This window comes from Harmonia axyridis, chromosome 4 (genome assembly GCF_914767665.1).
Source record: "Harmonia axyridis chromosome 4, icHarAxyr1.1, whole genome shotgun sequence".
NCBI classification, from domain to species: domain Eukaryota; kingdom Metazoa; phylum Arthropoda; class Insecta; order Coleoptera; family Coccinellidae; genus Harmonia; species Harmonia axyridis.
The window spans coordinates 17932719-17951098 of record NC_059504.1 but is presented as its reverse complement, the minus strand read 5'-3'; the positions used below and the strand labels follow the sequence as shown (position 1 = coordinate 17951098).

Sequence of the window (18380 nt, the reverse complement as noted above, 5' to 3'; positions counted from 1 at the left end):
TTTTTCTTTTTTCGTGAAGTACCACGCTATTTAGACTAACTCATAATTTTTTTCGTTTTGTTCTTATCTGCTGAAAGTTTTAGGCTTTATATATTCACAAAAGTATAGTTTTCACTTAAAAAAAGTTCTGTCAGAAGTGGGATTCGAACCCACGCCCTCAGAGAGGACCAGAATACCCGAGAACCTGTGAAACAGGCAAGTTAACCTTGAGTCTGGCGCCTTAGACCGCTCGGCCATCCTGACATTGGTGATTTTAGCGAATTTTGTTGTACTGATTCTTGAACAATAATCCAAGTTCGGTATTTCTTTATTAGATATGTTCTTTTCTTTTCGAATAGATCATTCGAAAAAATGAATGAGTAACTTTGTGGTTGTATTTGATACAATAAAAATCCGTATCAACAAATGAACAAAAATTATCAATTTCGTAGTAAGCGGAACAAAAATCGATTAATGGACAAAGGGTAATCAGAATCAATCAGCAGTGAAAAAATAAAATATCGAGGAGCTATTGGTCATTCAAAAAATTTCTGTCAGAAGTGGGATTCGAACCCACGCCCTCAGAGAGGACCAGAATACCCGTGAACCTGTGGAACAGGCAAGTGAACCTTGAGTCTGGCGCCTTAGACCGCTCGGCCATCCTGACATTGGTGATTCTAGCGAATTTTGTTGTACTGATTCTTGAACAATAATCCAAGTTCGGTATTTCTTTATTAGATATGTTCTTTTCTTTTCGAATAGATCATTCGAAAAAATGAATGAGTTACTATGTAGTTGTATTTGATACAATAAAAATCCGTAGCAACAAATGAACAAAAAGTATCAATTTCGTAGTAAGCTGAAAAAAAATCGATTAATGGAGAAAGGGTAATCAGAATCAATCAGCAATGAAAAAAATAAAATATCGAGGAGCTATTGGTCTTTCAAAAAATATCTGTCAGAAGTGGGATTCGAACCCACGCCCTCAGAGAGGACCAGAATACCCGAGAACCTGTGTAACAGGCAAGTGAACCTTGAGTCTGGCGCCTTAGACCGCTCGGCCATCCTGACATTGGTGATAGCTGCGAATTTTGTTATACTATGCCCGACACTATGCCTGTCCTATGTTGTTTTAAGTCGTTCACCATGATATTTCGACATAAACAGTTTAGGTATGAAGTTTTTCAAATCTTAGTAACAATTATGGATAAAGAATTCGATGAATTGTCAATTCTCAATATATTTACAGGAGTAAAATGAATGTTTCTTGTGAACTCCAAATTTTGTTCATTTGAAAATAAAGTATAAAGAAAAAAATCAACTACTGAATGAATTATTTTTTTTGGAATTCCAACTTTAGTAATCATTATTTCTCATTTGAATTGAGATTTTCTGCGAAATTTGGAAACAAATGTTAGTTATTTCACGGAGTACCTTCTTTAGATTGTTACTCATATGATTAAGAAATGAAAATGTCATTTAATTTCAATTTAAATGTTTTTCCATTAAGTGAAAACCTTGTCAATCCAATATCTGAAATTTATTTGTTATTAAAAAAGTAAAAAATTAACCATATCGCACTTTTCCACTATTTTATTTCTAACCACTTGGTTTCTTCCATCGGCATCTTGAATACACTAATAATTCTTTGTTCTCTTGTTGCAGGTAACTGAGCACGTGTACCGCCTGACTTTATCGCTGAAAGATACCCCATCTCCTCCGGTAAGAAATCCTCTCAAACGGCCTATTGTTCGTCACATCCTACCATATTAGAACATCAAATTTCCTGACTTGTTTTTTAAGCCATTGTATAATTCGACTGTTGGTCGATAATACATTTTATTATTCAGTTTCCTTATACGACCCTCGGATAGATTCCTTTAGCTGGTTGCTACGGTGCATACAAATAAGTGGTTGCCGTAGAACGACATTGTTCTCTTCTTGGTAACTGGAGGAAGGTTCTTCTGTTGGGCCAAACGAAAATTTTAGTTCGTTTTGTTTGGCGCTAAAAATATGCTTTCAACAGACTGCTTGATATGGTAGGAAATAAATGTCTGATTTTCACCATAGAGTAATAAACATGGATAGAGGAGGTATACGCAATTTTTACATCTCCCCAACATGGTTGAATTACGTTTTAGGATTGTGATATATTTTCAAATCCACAATTTCACTTTATCATTATGAATGTATATTATATTGAATGAAATATATTTCAGTGATTTCCAATTGAATATGCAAATTTGAATATTTATAATACGATATTTTTCCTAATTGTCGAATTTATAGTATGTAGAATATTTATTATTTTCTGTATGTACCTTCGGGAATCCAAGGATTGGCAACTTTTGCTCTCCTAGTGTCATTGGTGGTTTCACGTCGTTTGGCGCGCTTGAAGTTTGTTTCCTGAATTTCTGATATATTTAGGTATTCATCCCAACATATTTTGAGTTGATATGGAACGATGACACACAATGGAACATAAGAAGTGCGTTCTTTGTGGAGAAACTCGCGAAGTGAGTGAAATATCGTATCACTGATATGTTTTCATTTGCGCGCGCTTCATGCCAAATTTGATAGTTTATGTTGGAGACAAAATTTGCTTACTGAAAATGACATATGCTTCCTCTGTCTATGTTTATTACTCTGAGATTTTCATGAAAGGAAGTCTGCTTGGAGAATTTTGTATTTTAGTATGTATGCAATATCAAATAACAAATACTGATTATTATATAACAATTGTGAGTGGAATGTCTTTTTTTTTTTACTAGCATTGTTTGTATAACCAAATAAAAATCATCAAATAACAAATACTGAGTAGAAGCCAAAGCCAAGCAAACAGGAAAATTTTTCTAGTTGTAGGAAGAAGAACAATAACAAATATCAGATAGAAACTGTACAACTTTTGAGAGTGCATTTATGTCCCATCAAATAATGAATCAAAGTGCACTTCGTTTCACTTTTACTGGAATTATTGAAAAAGTTCGCAGACATCTGAGCAGATTATATGAGCGGTGAATATCGATGAAACATTTTCAACTGAAAATATACAGGCATTTCGAACTACTGTGTATTTTCAAATAATTTGAGAATGTTGCTCTAACGTAGCCCTGTGATGTCGAAAAAAAAATCGAAAATTTGAGCATTCAACTGTGAAAGAGTGTTACGTCATTGGTGGAAAATCCTATATTAGTGAAAATAGATTAACTATCATTTATTTTCGATTTGAATAAGATTTCATCAAGTAAAAACCTATTCAATGCATTATGTTTAAATAACACTTGATGAATTTATTTTTCTTTACCTTCTTAAATTCACAATATTCACCCAGAATATTACATTGCTACGTCCTATTTTTCATTGTATGCTGTATGAATGTACAGGATGTCCCAAATTCCATCCTGTATGAAAGCATCTCGAGAACTATTAGACTTGGAGAAAAAATCTTCAAGGAACTTCGATCTCTCTTTTCGAACTAATAAGATATCAGAAAGTAGACTACAGATATCAGTAATTTTATGTTTTTTATGATACTCATAACAGATCATAAGGATAAATTACCGTTTTAGCAATATAGAGGGGATTTGGTGATTTTTAAATGGGTCACTCTATAATTTGCAACGCAGTATTCGATTTTTCGAAGATATTGATTTTTTCGTCTTAATTTTTGAGATATGGCAAATTATTGATAAATTTGTTTCATTTATTTCGAGATTAAATTCATTTCGTCTCCATTGTATAATTGTAACCTATTCAAATATAGGGTGAAAAGAACCAATTTTCCTCTATATCTCTAAAACGGTAATCAATTTCTACGATATGTTATGCGAAACATATGAATAATGAAAATTGCTTAAAAATTAATTAAATCTCGAAATAAATGAAAAATATTGATATGTATGATGTCCCATTGAAACATGCTTCTCGATAAATCTGCAGGTAAAACAATGCGTTGCAATATATGGAAGTACCATTTAAAAAACAGCAAATCTCCTCCATATCTTTAAAACGGAAATTTATTTCTAAGATCTGTTATGAATACCTATCATATAAATCATAAAAATTATTGAAAAAAAACGTTTTAGAATTTTTCGAAAATCTCGAACATAAACCAAAAAAATATTTGAAACTGTCATTCGTCAGAAACTTGGGAACGAATCAAGATATATATGATCTACTTTCTGATATCTTATCATTTCGAAAAAAGAGATCGGGGGCCCTTGAATATTTTCTCTTGAGATGCTTTCAGTGTGCATCGAATTTGGAAGACACTGTAAAAAATTACATGTGTTCTTGAAGACGGCGTGTTTGAAAGTTCTTGAAATGTGACAGTATGACAGGAATTCTAAAATATATTTTTCAATCCGTGGCACTTGTGACTGAATATCGATATAATACTAATTAGACTGCTGTCCAACGATTCTAAGCAGTAATGAAATAACAGTTTAATCTTAGATTTCATCTTCAGATATCGATTTGATATGTTGAGCAAGACGCAATCTTTGTATCTCTTTAATATGCAACGAATTCATATCTCGTTCCAATGTCTTTTCCTATAGTTTAATGGAACACAATAATATTATTCATATAATGTATATCGTTGATATTAGATCCATTGTTTATAGCTCTATTCACGAATTCATATGGATCAACTGGCGTATTTTCCAGCGGAGTTGCATCAGGGCCGTAGCTAGAAATGAATTTAAGGTAGGGCAATGAAGGTTACAGGTAGGGCAGAAGTAAAAAATTGTACTCGATGTGATCTGATGAATCAATTTTCATCGTACCTACTTTTGAGTGTATGGTAGTATGTATATATAAAAATATTTATTTCTTCAGTTTATATTATTTCTTTCAACATGTTGTGATTAATATAATGATGATAAAAAACTTCCTCAAAACAGCTGAATCCTTCGATTTGTCATATTATTAAATATGCGAAGGACTTCATTCAGATCAACAGACTGAGTCCTTCTCTTTTCAAAGGCCAGAAATACCATGCCTGCCATTCTTTCGTGACTCATTGACAGCCTCTGAGGTCTATTGATTGCAGTTAAGGTTGAAAAAGTAGATTCACAAACAGCAGTGCTACATCCTATGGTCGCCACAGATGCAAAGAGTTCATATGTATCTTTGAAAGCCTCTCGCTGTCTGTACAAAACTTGCACTATGTCTTCTGTTTTATCCTCACGACGACTCAAATAAGCTTTAACCACTGTAGCCTCTTCATTTGATGGAATTGTTATACCTGAAAAGTTAATTTAAATTGTGAATTGAATATGAATAAACAAGCGTAATATTTTAGAAGCAGCAACATCATTTTGTTAATTGCCTTACACTCACCTAAATTTTTCAAAGGTTCCATTTTGTTCACATCCAACTCATCGAGACTCGCTACAGAATTTAACAGATCATCGTTGTCTGAAAACCTTCTCTGTAATTCAGCAACTAGTATGTCCAATGTTTCGAAATACTCAGATTTAAATGGTTGATCTTCTTCATTTTGTTTCGTTGAGGAACAGGAAGAGTCAAACATCAAGTAGTCATCCATGCGATTAGATCTTCTGACTTGCCTTTTTTGGGTGTGAGTCCTATTTTCAGAATCAATGCTTGTCATAGATTTAGCTTCTTCCAAAATTTGATGATACATTTCATCTGTTCTCAATTTTGTGATTTCATTTTGGACGCAATTTATGATTATTAGGGCGTCTTTCAATCCTGCGCTTCGGGCTTGTAAACTTGCATCTGCAGGCTGAAGCATGGATAGTATTTTTTTGGCCACAACCATAGCCATTCGGAATTCCAAATTAAGCATAATTTTTTTGATGCCGACACTCTTGGCAACGTCGTCACCATTGAATCTGTCATTTTTCATTTTATCTAAAGTTAGCAAAATCTCTGAATAATTATCGTTTACAACTTTTGTAACCGCCAAGTGTCCTGACCAACGTTGTTCGAGTAATCTGCCAATTATTTTTCCACCATACATTGCAGCTATTTTTCCATGATGAAAGAACTCATGTAACATGATGCATTGATCAAAAAATAAACGGATGAAAGTCATTTCAGAGATAGTCCTGATAACTATTAAATGTAAGCGGTGGTTATAACAGTGGACATAAGGAATTTTTCGGCCCAATTGATTCTCTATTCTAGTCGCAACTCCTGAAACTTTTCCGCTCATAACACTTGCTCCATCATAGCATTGGCTTAGCATACGGGAGAGATCAATGCCATTTTTCGTAAGAGTGTTTAAAGTTAATTCGGTAAATGTTGCTGCATCAAGATGTTCAGTTGTTGTAACTGTCAGCAACGACTCATTGACGATTCCATCCTTAACGTAACGTATTGCTATAGCAATATTTTCACGATTATTCTTATCCCTCGTTCCATCTTCCATTAGAGTGAACCAATTCACGTCAGATTCCTTGATATCTTTGACAATGGAGTTCTGTACTACTTGAACCATTGCTTGAATTATTTGGTTTTGAATTTCCGGTGAATGATATGTCGCATTTTGTGGTATATGGCTGAAAGCCTCCTTCAAATTCGGATCTTTCATGCACGTGTATTCAAATAAATTCTGAAATAATCCTTGTTCTTTTTTTTCCTCCAAAACATAATTTCCTCGCAAAGCTAACTCGTTGACAACTAAAAATTGTATAACTTCAACAATTGATTTCATGTAATACCGGTTTTTTTCTAAAACTTCATGATTTATCAAAGTTTCGACACTGCTACCTGTAGATATTCTGCGTAGTTTGTCTTGCCACATCGCCATGGCTTGTGTATGAGGAATTGATTTCTCATGTTTTGGAAACCCAGTTCTTGTATCACTGGCATTTTTCCAGTTTCTGAATCCTGTGGAAGTATAAGAACTTTGTTTGCTTCCATGGGGTAAAAATTGTTGACAAGGATAGCAAAAAGCAGCATCTCTCTCGACCGAATACTGCAACCATTTATATCGCTTAAACCAATCCGCAACAAAGGCCCTATTATTTTCTTTGGGATATATATTTAAAATAATTTGTTTTATCGGTTCTCCGATTCGTGCAATATCCGAAGGAATACCATAGTTAATTCTATTTCTACCAACCTGTTTTGCCAAACTAGTTTCCATAGAACTAGGAGTGGGTTTTGAGCAATGGGGTTCATCGTGATGAATTCCCTCTTCAACTCTTCGTTTTTTGGTAAAGAAAGTCCTTATATCCATCGCTAAATGAGTCAATCAACACTTCACTTCACTTCAATAAACAAACAATTATTTCGCTAAACTCTATTTTGGGTTATATGGGGATCCCCCTACCAAGGGGCGTATATTCCAGTACAGGTCCCATACATACTTCAAATGCCATCTATGTGCGGAATCAAGAAAATAAGCACATGAGGTGCTTCTGAAAATACAGCGTGCTGTATATATACAATGACCACGGTGCACTCTATTGATGTAGTTCGCAATCTCTAACAACTCGTGATTAATTCAGAATTGATTTGCGAGTGATAATTTTTTCCTCACGTCACATAATGAAATTTCCTTTGAATATTATTTAAATTGTTACTATTTTTTAAGGTAGGGCATTGAAAATTAAAGGTAGGGCATTGCCCCATAATGCCCCCCCCTGGCTACGGCCCTGAGTTGCATCCTAATGAATGTCAATGATGACTGAGTACCTTTTATGTGTTCGCAGCATCCTCGATGTTGATATCGACATTCAAATTGTTATTCCGAGTCAGTTCTTGATGTCCTCGGTTAAGACCATTATCACACGTTCTGAAGCACCGAGTTGATCAATAACACTCAAATTATGGCAATAACGATATGCGTGGTTTAGTAATGTGATTGGATGAGCTTGCAAATTAGAATTGTATTTTTGAACGGTCGTTCCACGAACAGACCACTCTATCATTTCGTTAGGATGTTTGCATTTTTTGGATTTTAAGATGCGGATGGTCTTGAACGATAAGGTCTGATTAGGAATCAGTGGTCAAATTTGATTTTGTCTGTTCGTAAACATGATAATTCTCGAACGGAATCTCTTGACAGGTTAGGTTCGGATCTCGAATACCGTAGTGAAGTTCGTTGATAACAAAACTACTAAAGATTTTTAATTTTTTGAATTTTCTGGTTTAATATGAAGAAATCTGCGGCTGAGGCTCATCGAATTCTCTCAAATAACTGTGGTGAGGCCGTATCGAGAGTGGTTTCAACGCTTCAAGAACGGTAATTTTGACGTCGAAGACTTGCATGGCGGTAGAAGAGAGAAGGTTTTCGAAGATGCAGAATTGGAGGCACTTGATCCAGACTCGTGTCAAATGCAACAAGAATTGGAAGGATTATTTGGGGTGACACAACAAGCCATTTCAAAACGCCTGAAAGTCATGTGAATGATTCAGAAATAAGGAAATTGGGTGCTATACAAGTTGAATCCGAGAGATGTTGAACGGCATTTGTTTGCTTGTGAACAACTGCTTGCTTGGCAAAGACGAAAAGGATTTCTGCATAGCATTGTGACTGAACACGAAAAATGTGTTCATTAGATAATCCCAAGCACATAAAATAATGGGGATATCCCGGTCATGCTTCCACGTCAACGGTCAAACCAAATATTCACGGTTCCAAGTTCATTGTCAGTATTTGACGGGACCAGCCTCGGGACCAGCTCGGCGTAATGTATTATGAATTGTTAAAACCGACTGAAACGATCACAGGCGATCGTCATAGAACACAATTAGTGCGTTTGAACCGAGCATTGTGAGACAAGTTTTAAAGTGATTTTAGAACATGACAATGCTCGACCCCATGTTGCGAAAGTGGTCACGATATACTTGGAAACGTTGAAATGTGAAGTCCTACCCCACCCGCCGTATTCTCCAGACGTTGCTCCCTCATATTATCACTTGTTTCGATCAATGAAACAGGCCTGGCTGACTAGCACGTGTCGTCCTATGAAGAAGTAAAAAATTTGATCGATTCGTGGATCGCTTCAAAAGATGACCAGTTTTTTCAACGTGGGATTCACGTTGCCCGAAAAATAGGAGAGAGTAGTAGCCAGCGATGGACAATACTTTGAATCATAAATGTGTATCCAGTTTTTTACAATAAAGCCTCGAATTTCGGCAAAATGGCGGAAGCAAAGTTGTTCATCTTTGTATTTTTTGCATCTGAAGACGTTGTTTATTGATTTCGGCCCTCAATCTATCCAATAACGTTAAGTTATATTCACCTTTGTCATGATAGTGAATGAACAATTAGAAAGCACGTCTCGAAAAACGGATGCCATAGCCTTGCTAGCTGATGTTTGAGATATTGGTCGCTTTGGACTACTTTCACCGACAGCTCACTTCTACTTTTACCATAGTATAAGGAAAGTATAGTAAGCCAGTGTAGTGCTTTTTTCGATGTTGTTGATGTTGAGCTCCATCTAGTTGTACTCAAGTTTAACTCGAATTTACTGTCAAATATTGGTCCGTAAAGTGGAGCCCTCTGAAAAAATTGGTGTTATTTTGAAGAACTAAGATATTTGAAATAGAGTGGTCAGAAGATTTCTATATTTTGAGTAAATATTCAATGAATATTCGAATATTCAAATGTAGTGGTAACTTGATAATAACATAAAAATTGTTGGCAATGTCATGCGACCCCTTTTCAACCACGCCACTGAATGAATTATCGTATTATTTCTGCGCCATCTATAGCTCATGATTCAGCGCCATCTATTATCGAGTTACTTCTCCACTTTGGGTAGTCACGAAATCCAACTACAGTAGCGACCCCTGGTGACTATTTCCTTGCCGTCAAACGGCGGTTGGCTTACTATCCTTTCCTTATACTATGCTTTTACTTAATCAGCTGACGTCCACTTTCACTTAGGAGAATTGTGATGAATCCATGTCTCAACCATTTTCACAAAATTGCAAAAAATCCTGTTTAAAATCTTAGACAGTTCGGAATCGACTATGCATTGTAGCTTGATCAGCGATGAGCAAGCGAGGCACTAATTTCGGTCAAAGTTTTCTCATGGACAATGTTTAAGAAAATAGTGCCTCTTCAACAGGTATATTAATAAGCTGTGCTCGAAATCTCTTGAAACCAACTTAGAGCTTCCTGTTTTTTTTACTTTGGTATTAATTCGAAATTAGAGCTGTTAAATTTTCTGTACTCATTCTGGCTTGCCTGTAATTCAAGATATATTTGAGATCTGAATTCGCTGATTCGCTGAGTTCTTTAATAAGTGTTTAATTGCAGAATACTGTAGCCAATAACAAGGGAGGTCACAAAGTCTATACAAGTCCCTTCACGATCAGCTCGTTTCCTGAGAATAACGGAATACGGTCCTAACATAAGAACTCGCGTATTGTTCTTGTTTCCATTAGATTGACAGAGCCTTGTAGATTAATATCAGCAAGCTTTAGGGTTCAGCGCTGTTGTAACTCAATCAATTGCTACTGCAGAACAGTGGACCCATTGTGTATTTGTTCTGGGGAAAGAAGTTTGGGGTATAATCAATTCATTTCCTGGTTTTCGTTCCATTCATTGCAGGTTCTGGGAGATTGACTGAATGAAATTAGTCAGCTGAGAACAGAACGAATTAGGAAAGCAAGAAATTACGAGATGGATAATTTTCTAGATGAGAGCTTGTTATTATAGTATTTTGGGGTTTCGCTTTTGTCTTTAAAAAGCCAAGAGACGATTGAAGAATCTTGCATTGAACCCTATACTTCGGAAATCTGGAATTTGTATGAAACGAATCTCAAATGAATTTGGTATTATAAGTATAGCTAACCGAAAAATCTCAATACTATCGAATATTGGGTATTTTTTACGATATTTCTTGTTTTGGTAACTAGATCATCGTAAAATTCTGTATGAGGCTCTAAAACATATTCTACAAGAGTTATTCATGTCGTGGTTTGGATTTAACAGCCCTACTTCAATGATATATGTCAGAAAAAACTCTCATCCGAAACGTCATATGTTCAGTTGAAGATTAGCCATTTAATAATAATTTGCAAGATAATGAAACAATTCGAAATGCACGCTTGACCGAAAATATTTGCAAGAGTTGAAGAATATCCAAATTAATCTATTCCTCGGTGCGCACAATATTTGGGCCCCTCTAACGACACGCCATGTCGTATTTTGCATCTAAATTTGTATCTCCACTCCATCCCTATAAGGTTCGGTTGACACAAGAACTAAAGCCTGCTCACCATAGAATGCGTATAGAATATATGTCGATTTTGTGTTAACTAAACTTAAAACCTAACTCTTTATGCAAAATACGGTGTAACAGGTCAATTGAAAAGTCCTCGGTCTACCATAGTAAAATTCATTTTTTTGAAAAAAATGATTTTATTAATTGACGCCTTCGAGGGCTATATAGGGATTATAGCGATCTTCCAACTCTCCGATACCATTTTTGTAGTACGATTTGTCTTTCGCTTCAAAATAGGCCCCAGTTTCGGCGATTACTTCTTCATTGGCGCTGAATTTCTTTCCAGCGAGCATTCTTTTGAGATCTTTGAGGTTGCCATTGTTTTCATTGATTTGTGACACGGCGCATTGTCTCGATGAAACAGCACATTTTATTTATTCAGATGGAGACGTTTTCTAACGATTTCATCCTTTAAACGATCCAATAACGCAATATAATAATCGCTGTTGATAGTCTGGCCCTTTTCGAGGTATTCAATGAATATTATACCTTGCGCATCCCAGAATACTGATGTCATAACCTTGCCAGCTGACTTGTGTTTTTCCTCGTTTTAGATTCGGTTTATCGTGTGCAGTCCACTCAGCTGACTATCGATTGGACAAAAGATGACAGCTTCAAATATCAAAGTTGTCCAGATATCAGGTTATTCACAATGAAACCTCTTAGGTGAATCTTCAAAGTATAAGGGTCTTCAACAATCGATATCAAATTGCAGAATATAGATTGACATCAGTTTTACCTGCATTATGTTAGCTGCATATCATATTTTTTGTATCCGAAAAAAAGTGAAAATTAAATTGAACATTATGAATTTGTGATGCTTTCATTCTCTTCTTATTTTCGATATCAATTGTGTTGAAGAACAAAGATTGATGGGTCCACTAAATTCTACTGTTACATAATTTATTTTCACATGTACTAATGCTGCCTTCATTCAACTCCTAAACCTAAAGCCCCCATTTACATAACTCGGAGATAGTTCGACATAGAAAAAAGTGAAAAGATAAAGAGTTATTTCGACACCAAAATAATCTAACCTCCAAAACGAAACGATCAGGTATCACCTCGGAAAACAATCATCCCAAAACGACTACATACCATAAATCAAAATTAAGACAAGCCAACTGTCGGTCTCCGACAAAGCAAAGATCTAAATCTCTACTAATTCAGATAGAAACACCGACGTACCGCCATAACCAGAAGTTGAGCAGTTGTAACAGTTGAACCCGAGGTTGAACCTTTCCCAACGATAACGACCTCGATAAAAAACCATATTTCAGTTATACATCTCCCGACTCATCGTTCTCGTCTGGGCAATGCATCTAAAGTGATAATTATACTTACCTAGAGAGCAGAAGACCATCTAGCATCCTCTAATTATAAAATCAGATATAAGTCTACTCCATGCTTGATGGATTGTAGTCGCGTGTAAAGTAACTACTGCTTTTACCCAGGTTGTAAATCAAAATGGAACAGCTACTCGGTTGAATGTTATTCCAAATGGATCCGTTGGGATATTTTGGCTTAATTTATTGACTGGTTTTGGTTTGGACAATTGGAGCTGGGTTGCCCTAGGGATATGAGATGGATGTAATGATTTTTTCAAATGAATAAGGATGTATAGTACATGATATAACTCAACGACGAATTCGATGGAGATAAAATGTTGCATTGAGATGTGAAGGGTTACCCAATTAGTGGTTTCATTTTGAATAGTCCGTTATTTGGGCAGCTGTCATTTTTGAAGCTGTGAAATTTTGCAGTAACAGTTCGCAAAAGTAAAGCCCTTTTGGGTCGTCGTGAAGCACCTTCTCGGCCAGCAATAGTGAATCTGGTGTGAAAATTCAAGTTTTTTTAGAAAAGTTAGTGATGTGACGGTTTAAATCCGTGTGCGTCGCTCAACTGCGAATAGCTGCTATCGCATGTAGGGTTGACGAAAACCCATGTCTGTTGATTTCTCGTCGATCTTAGGAATTAGGCAAACGACATTGAACCGCATTTTGCATCAAAACTGGGACTTGAGGCTCTTAATAAAATTCAGTTAAGTTATCACAAGAACTCATCACATCAACTGATCGGTTTCTAGTATTTTCGAAAAACGTTTACCTCCTGACTTCTGTGCAGTTTCTGGATTCTGTAAACTCAAATTTAGATATCTCGATAATTATCCGATAAATTCTGCTGAAATTTGGTAAGTATCAACATACATACATAGGCTTACTTTGTGCAATTCGAGGCTTTATTGTAAAAAACTGGTTATACATTTATGATTCAAAGTATTGTCCATTGCTGGTTACTACTGTCTCCCATATTTTGGGCAGCATACGAATCCCGCGTAGAAAAAACTGCTCAAACTGATTAATTGGGTCTGATAACGATCGCCTGTGATTGTTAAAGTCGGTTTTAACAAGTCATAATACACTACGCCGAGCTGGTCCCACCAAATACTGACCATAACCTTGGAACCGTGAATATTCGGTTTGGTCGTCGACGTGAAAGCATGGCTGGGATATTCCCATGATTTTCTGCGCTTGGGATTATCGTTTTGAACCCATTTTTCGTCTTCAGCCACAATGCGATGCAGAAATATGTTCCGTCTTTGTCTTGCATCTGTTCACAAGCAAACAAAAGCCGTTCAACATCTCTCGGCTTCAACTCGTATGGCACCCAAGTTTTTTGTTTCTGAATCATTCCCATGACTTTAAGGCGTTTTGAAATGGCTTGTTGCTTTACTCACAATGATCTTGCCAATTTTTGTTGCGTTTGACAGGAGTCTTGATCAAGTAATGCCTCCAATTCTGCATCTTCGAAAACCTTCTCCCTTCCACCGACATGCTGGTTTTTTATGTCAAAATCACCGTTTTTGAAGCGTTGAAACCACTTTCGGCACGTTCTTTCACTAAGAACACCCTAACCATAGGTAAATGAGCGCATTCGATGAGCCTGAGCCGCAGATTTCTTCATAATGAAGCAGAAAATTACAACCTCCCGCAAATGACGAGAATTTGGCTCGTAAACTGTCATGTTTAATCGAAAATAACTTCACGATGCAGACACAAATCGACTAATATTTCGATGGCGTTATGTTTACAAATACCTAAGCTTATTGTATGACATCTACGATCTATTTATTTCGACTACTACTTACCGCCACAGCCATATATTGCAAAACGGCAGAAGCAAAGTTGTACACCTAAATGGTATATGTATGTGAGATTGTCCAACCATTCGCTATTCGGAAAATATTAACTCTGTTCTGCCAAAAGTGGCGATAAGACACAGTAACAAAGCCTTGACAGAACAAAATCTGTAGAACTCGTTCTAGTTCTAAGCTTCTGAGAGAAAATAACCTTCATACCTCACTTAAGAGAAAAGAAAATAAGAATCTCTTGAAAACTTCGTCCTTTCTATGATTGAAAAAAAAAACATCACATTGACGTGTGACATCAAAATTGATTGAATTTTTGAATCAGGTGTCAATTTATAATTGAACATAATAAATGGAATGAACCAATATTTCCATTGAAACATACAGGAACCGCGTTTCTCGAAACCATCTATTTCAGAGAATTCTTTGAATTAATGAGTGAAATTTATTGAACGACTGCTGACAGCCAGCGCAAAAACATGAGACCTGACGTCAATGATTGCAATTTCTTCATTATAGGTAGGTACTGCTCATTCTGACAAATTCATTCGGTTCGAAGCCTTGCTCCATACTTATCTACCCACTTTCAGCGTATGTCCCCGAACACAATTTCGCCAATTCCACGAACGTAAACCATTTCACAACAAATTCAACTTTCCCCGCAACTACCAACATGTTGTTTACTATTTTTTTTCGAATTTCCGAAGAACCACTTAACATTTACGTGTATTACTTCCCATGGCGCCTGGGTGGCCAACAAGATCTTTACCCACTCACATGGACGCCTACAATCCGAGATCACTGTTATTTCCAAGATATCGGTACATTAAATCACATTCCCCTAATAACGATATTATGTAATAAATCACGATAGGGACCCTTGGCCATAGTTTGAACGTTTGGATTGAGCTTTCACGTCGATTGCTGTTATTCTTGGTTTCTACGAATTGTGTGGCTTTTAATTATTGTGTTTTGGTGAGATTTAATTCTTGAGAAATCTGGGTGAGGATGTTGTTTCAATTCTTCGAATATTGGAGGAGTTTCATGATTTATTACCACCAATTATCAAAAGAAATTAACTCTTGGCAAAATTCTAGGAAGGAGGCATTTATTCATTGTCTACAAAAACCTGCTATTGTAGTTTTTGCATCATTTCAAATGCCCAATTCATGTTTGTGTGGAAGATACAGCGATTTTCAGAAGATCACAATGAAATTATTATATTATGTGAAATACTTCAAACTAATATATTTTTTCATGAGAGGAGGAATTTATTCTCATTTTGCTTCTATTTGTTTCCAAAATTCTGAACAATTCAGAGGTATGTGTATGTACATTATCGAACTTTAATATTCCGGTCGGTTGATGGCCAAGCGATCTGAATACTAATTTGGGATTGAATCATGGTATTTTGGAGCTGTCCCTCAATTTGGAATTCGGCTGTAGCATATTGGAATGGAATTATAAGAGATTGAGTTATTCAATTAATTCCGAGTAGGCTCTAAGAATACAATTTGTCGTTAATAATCTACGTAACATGACAATGTAGCAACTGATTATTAATATTTCCAACAAAACAAGAATCTTGTGGTTTTAGAGGGATGTCGGTTGAGAAAGTATGATCTTAATGCTGCTTTCAATAATTGTTTCATCATGGAATAGCATTTTTGGTGGTATGATTCAAATTATCGAATATTCATTGTCACCTCAAAAAATCTCACTTTGATTCCTAATAAAACAGTATATCATTTCGTAGATATTGTTGACTTTGGGCTCAATTATGACTCTGGAATGAGCCTAAACTACATGAAAGTTACCTATAACGATAGCCTTATAGTTGCTATAGCTGAAGAAATCTTCCAGTGAAAGGTCACTCCAAAAAAGTCCCGAAAAATTTGTAAGATCCCAAAAATTTCTGGATCGTGTTTCCCCTCCTCACTGGCTTCCTTGCAGGACATTGACGCCTTTAAAGGAATATGGTTTTCATGAACTGACAAGAGCAGATATTCTGTGAGGAGGAGGAATAAACTCCCGGTCACAGAATGCCTTTCCATTGCAAGCCAGCGCAGAAATATTTTGGACGAGAAAATTCATAGGAGTGAACATCTAAGCTACTAAAAGCTACTGGAGTTCTATGGACTCTGGACTTAGATATTCAGTGGTGAAAGCAGCTCTGATAGTAGACCTTAAAGACGAAGAACAAGATCACCCCAAAATAGTAAGTAATAAAAAAATCATTAATCATTGCTCAGTAGCCCATTCCTAACCTCACCTAACAGTTGCACCAGTCCCATCTTTGAATACTTAAATAATGTCCAATCACACCACCAGTACAAAAACTGTACCAAATAATGACACGTTGAGGATGGAGAGGCTTTTCAACAATCACTATTTGATTTTCTGAGCCCCCAATGCGATAATTCTGACTCCGAGATGAAAATGGGCCTCATCAGTGATGTGATGATTTTTCGATGAAAACCCAGATCATTTTGATACATTTCCAGGGCCTAATCAGCGAAGATACGACATTTCTGGTGATCGGCCGGTTTGAGTTCTTGTGTTATATAAACTTTTGAAGCCTTAAAACCTGAGTCTTATGTAAAATACGGTGTAATGTCGTTTGAGGAATGCCTAATTTTCCAGATCGAAGAGGAAACGACAAACCTGTGTTTTAGTCAACACAGAGGCAACAGCAACAATATTCTTAGTTGTTCTTGGGCGATTCACACTACTTCCATTCTTCAAATCACTAACTTGTCCCAACAGCTCAAAATTTTCCAGTAGTTTCACTATTGCCTGCCGAAAAGATTCTCCATGACGATCGAAAAGTGCTTCAGTTTTTTACCATTTTTGTAGTGAATTTCAACAATTTCAATGCGTTGTTGAAGTGTGTATCCTTGAAGTTTATTTCTTTATTCATTTTATTACCGCTTCAACATCTAGGCCATTAGCGGATTCAGTTCGATTTGGTATACAGGGTGTTGAGCATTATACAGGGTGAGTCTTTGACTTGTACATATATTTTAACCCAAGATTCCTGAGGTCAAAAGAAACACTTTTTTCCTTTACCATTTTTTCCGATTCGGCCCGGTTAAAAAGATACAGGCTGTTGAAAATCGTTAAAAAAATGTGATTTTCGGCTATATCTCGGAAATGGTTGTATCGAAGGAAATGATTTTTGAAATATAGCTTTTTTTTGATGTGATACATCTTCTCCGAACACCAGATTCCATACACATTCTTCTGTTTCTTTGTTATGAACATAACATACCATAAAAATACCAGAAATTCGAAGAAACCAACTCTTAATAGTAATTTGAACGTTCATTGAAGAATATTTGGCTAATTTGAAAAATAAAAGTATTCTTCATATTTTCTCGTACAAAGCACCGTTTTCGAATAACTTGATCTTAAAAAAAAAAAATTATCTGTGAAATTCAAAAAATTGGGTACTTTGGCTGAATGCAACTCTGTTCTATTGTGGAAAAAAAAACCACAGAAATGAATATTTACTATGAAGTCATGTCTCAGATTTAAGAATTGAAGTACTAGCCAACTTAGTTTGAAAATGAAGTTATTTGAATAAGCTCACCTCAACTCCTCGATTTGATTAAAAATCACTGAGCTTTGGCACAGCTCTGATAATAAGAAGATACTTCACTAAAATCAACATTCTTTTTGAAAAGTCCAGATTATTCATAAAACCCATGTTTAAAAAAGTTTTCACAAAATAGTCCCATTATAATGACAACAATCAATATCCCACTAAAGACTGCTGCTATCGAACAATACTGTATTCTTCTTCGGCTCATTCAAACTCACATCGAAATATACCACTAGGACTAGGTACATACTAGACAAATTTTCATGTGATTGAGATTGAATACTTTTATTCTTTTGCTATTCCATAAATTCATCCTAAGAGCTTATGATTGACATACTTCCAAGAGGGCCATAATTGTTTTAATGTGAAAACAAATTAGGTGAGTTGAAAGAAACCAAATATTCTATTGTGGATATTTACATTGAATACTTCT

At 35.8% G+C, this 18380-nt stretch overlaps 2 protein-coding genes and 3 non-coding genes across 6 annotated transcripts in view; 1 reads left to right on the top strand and 4 right to left on the bottom strand.

Moving 5' to 3' along the window:
• LOC123678819 (ras-associated and pleckstrin homology domains-containing protein 1) overlaps positions 1-18380 on the top strand; it is a 384693-nt gene that overhangs the window by 42553 nt on the left and 323760 nt on the right. The window contains exon 2 of one of the 2 annotated variants that reach the window (XM_045616055.1): positions 1645-1701. The exons of the other annotated variant lie outside the window; for it this stretch is intronic. Within the exon in view, the coding sequence (XP_045472011.1) occupies positions 1645-1701 (57 nt within the window). The remainder of the gene's footprint in view (positions 1-1644; positions 1702-18380) is intronic. 2 annotated transcript variants of the gene reach the window in all.
• On the bottom strand, positions 129-243 carry Trnal-caa. The gene is made up of 2 exons: positions 206-243; positions 129-173 (listed from the first exon to the last, which is right to left on the bottom strand). It is a non-coding gene; the product is annotated as a tRNA-Leu (tRNA).
• Positions 532-646, bottom strand: Trnal-caa. Its single transcript has 2 exons — positions 609-646; positions 532-576 (listed from the first exon to the last, which is right to left on the bottom strand). It is a non-coding gene; the product is annotated as a tRNA-Leu (tRNA).
• Positions 936-1050, bottom strand: Trnal-caa. Its single transcript has 2 exons — positions 1013-1050; positions 936-980 (listed from the first exon to the last, which is right to left on the bottom strand). It is a non-coding gene; the product is annotated as a tRNA-Leu (tRNA).
• On the bottom strand, positions 4792-7614 carry LOC123678820 (zinc finger MYM-type protein 1-like). The gene is made up of 2 exons (XM_045616059.1): positions 5323-7614; positions 4792-5227 (listed from the first exon to the last, which is right to left on the bottom strand). Exons 1-2 carry the CDS (start codon positions 7190-7192, stop codon positions 4875-4877), a joined length of 2223 nt encoding a protein of 740 aa, XP_045472015.1. The 5' UTR covers positions 7193-7614; the 3' UTR covers positions 4792-4874.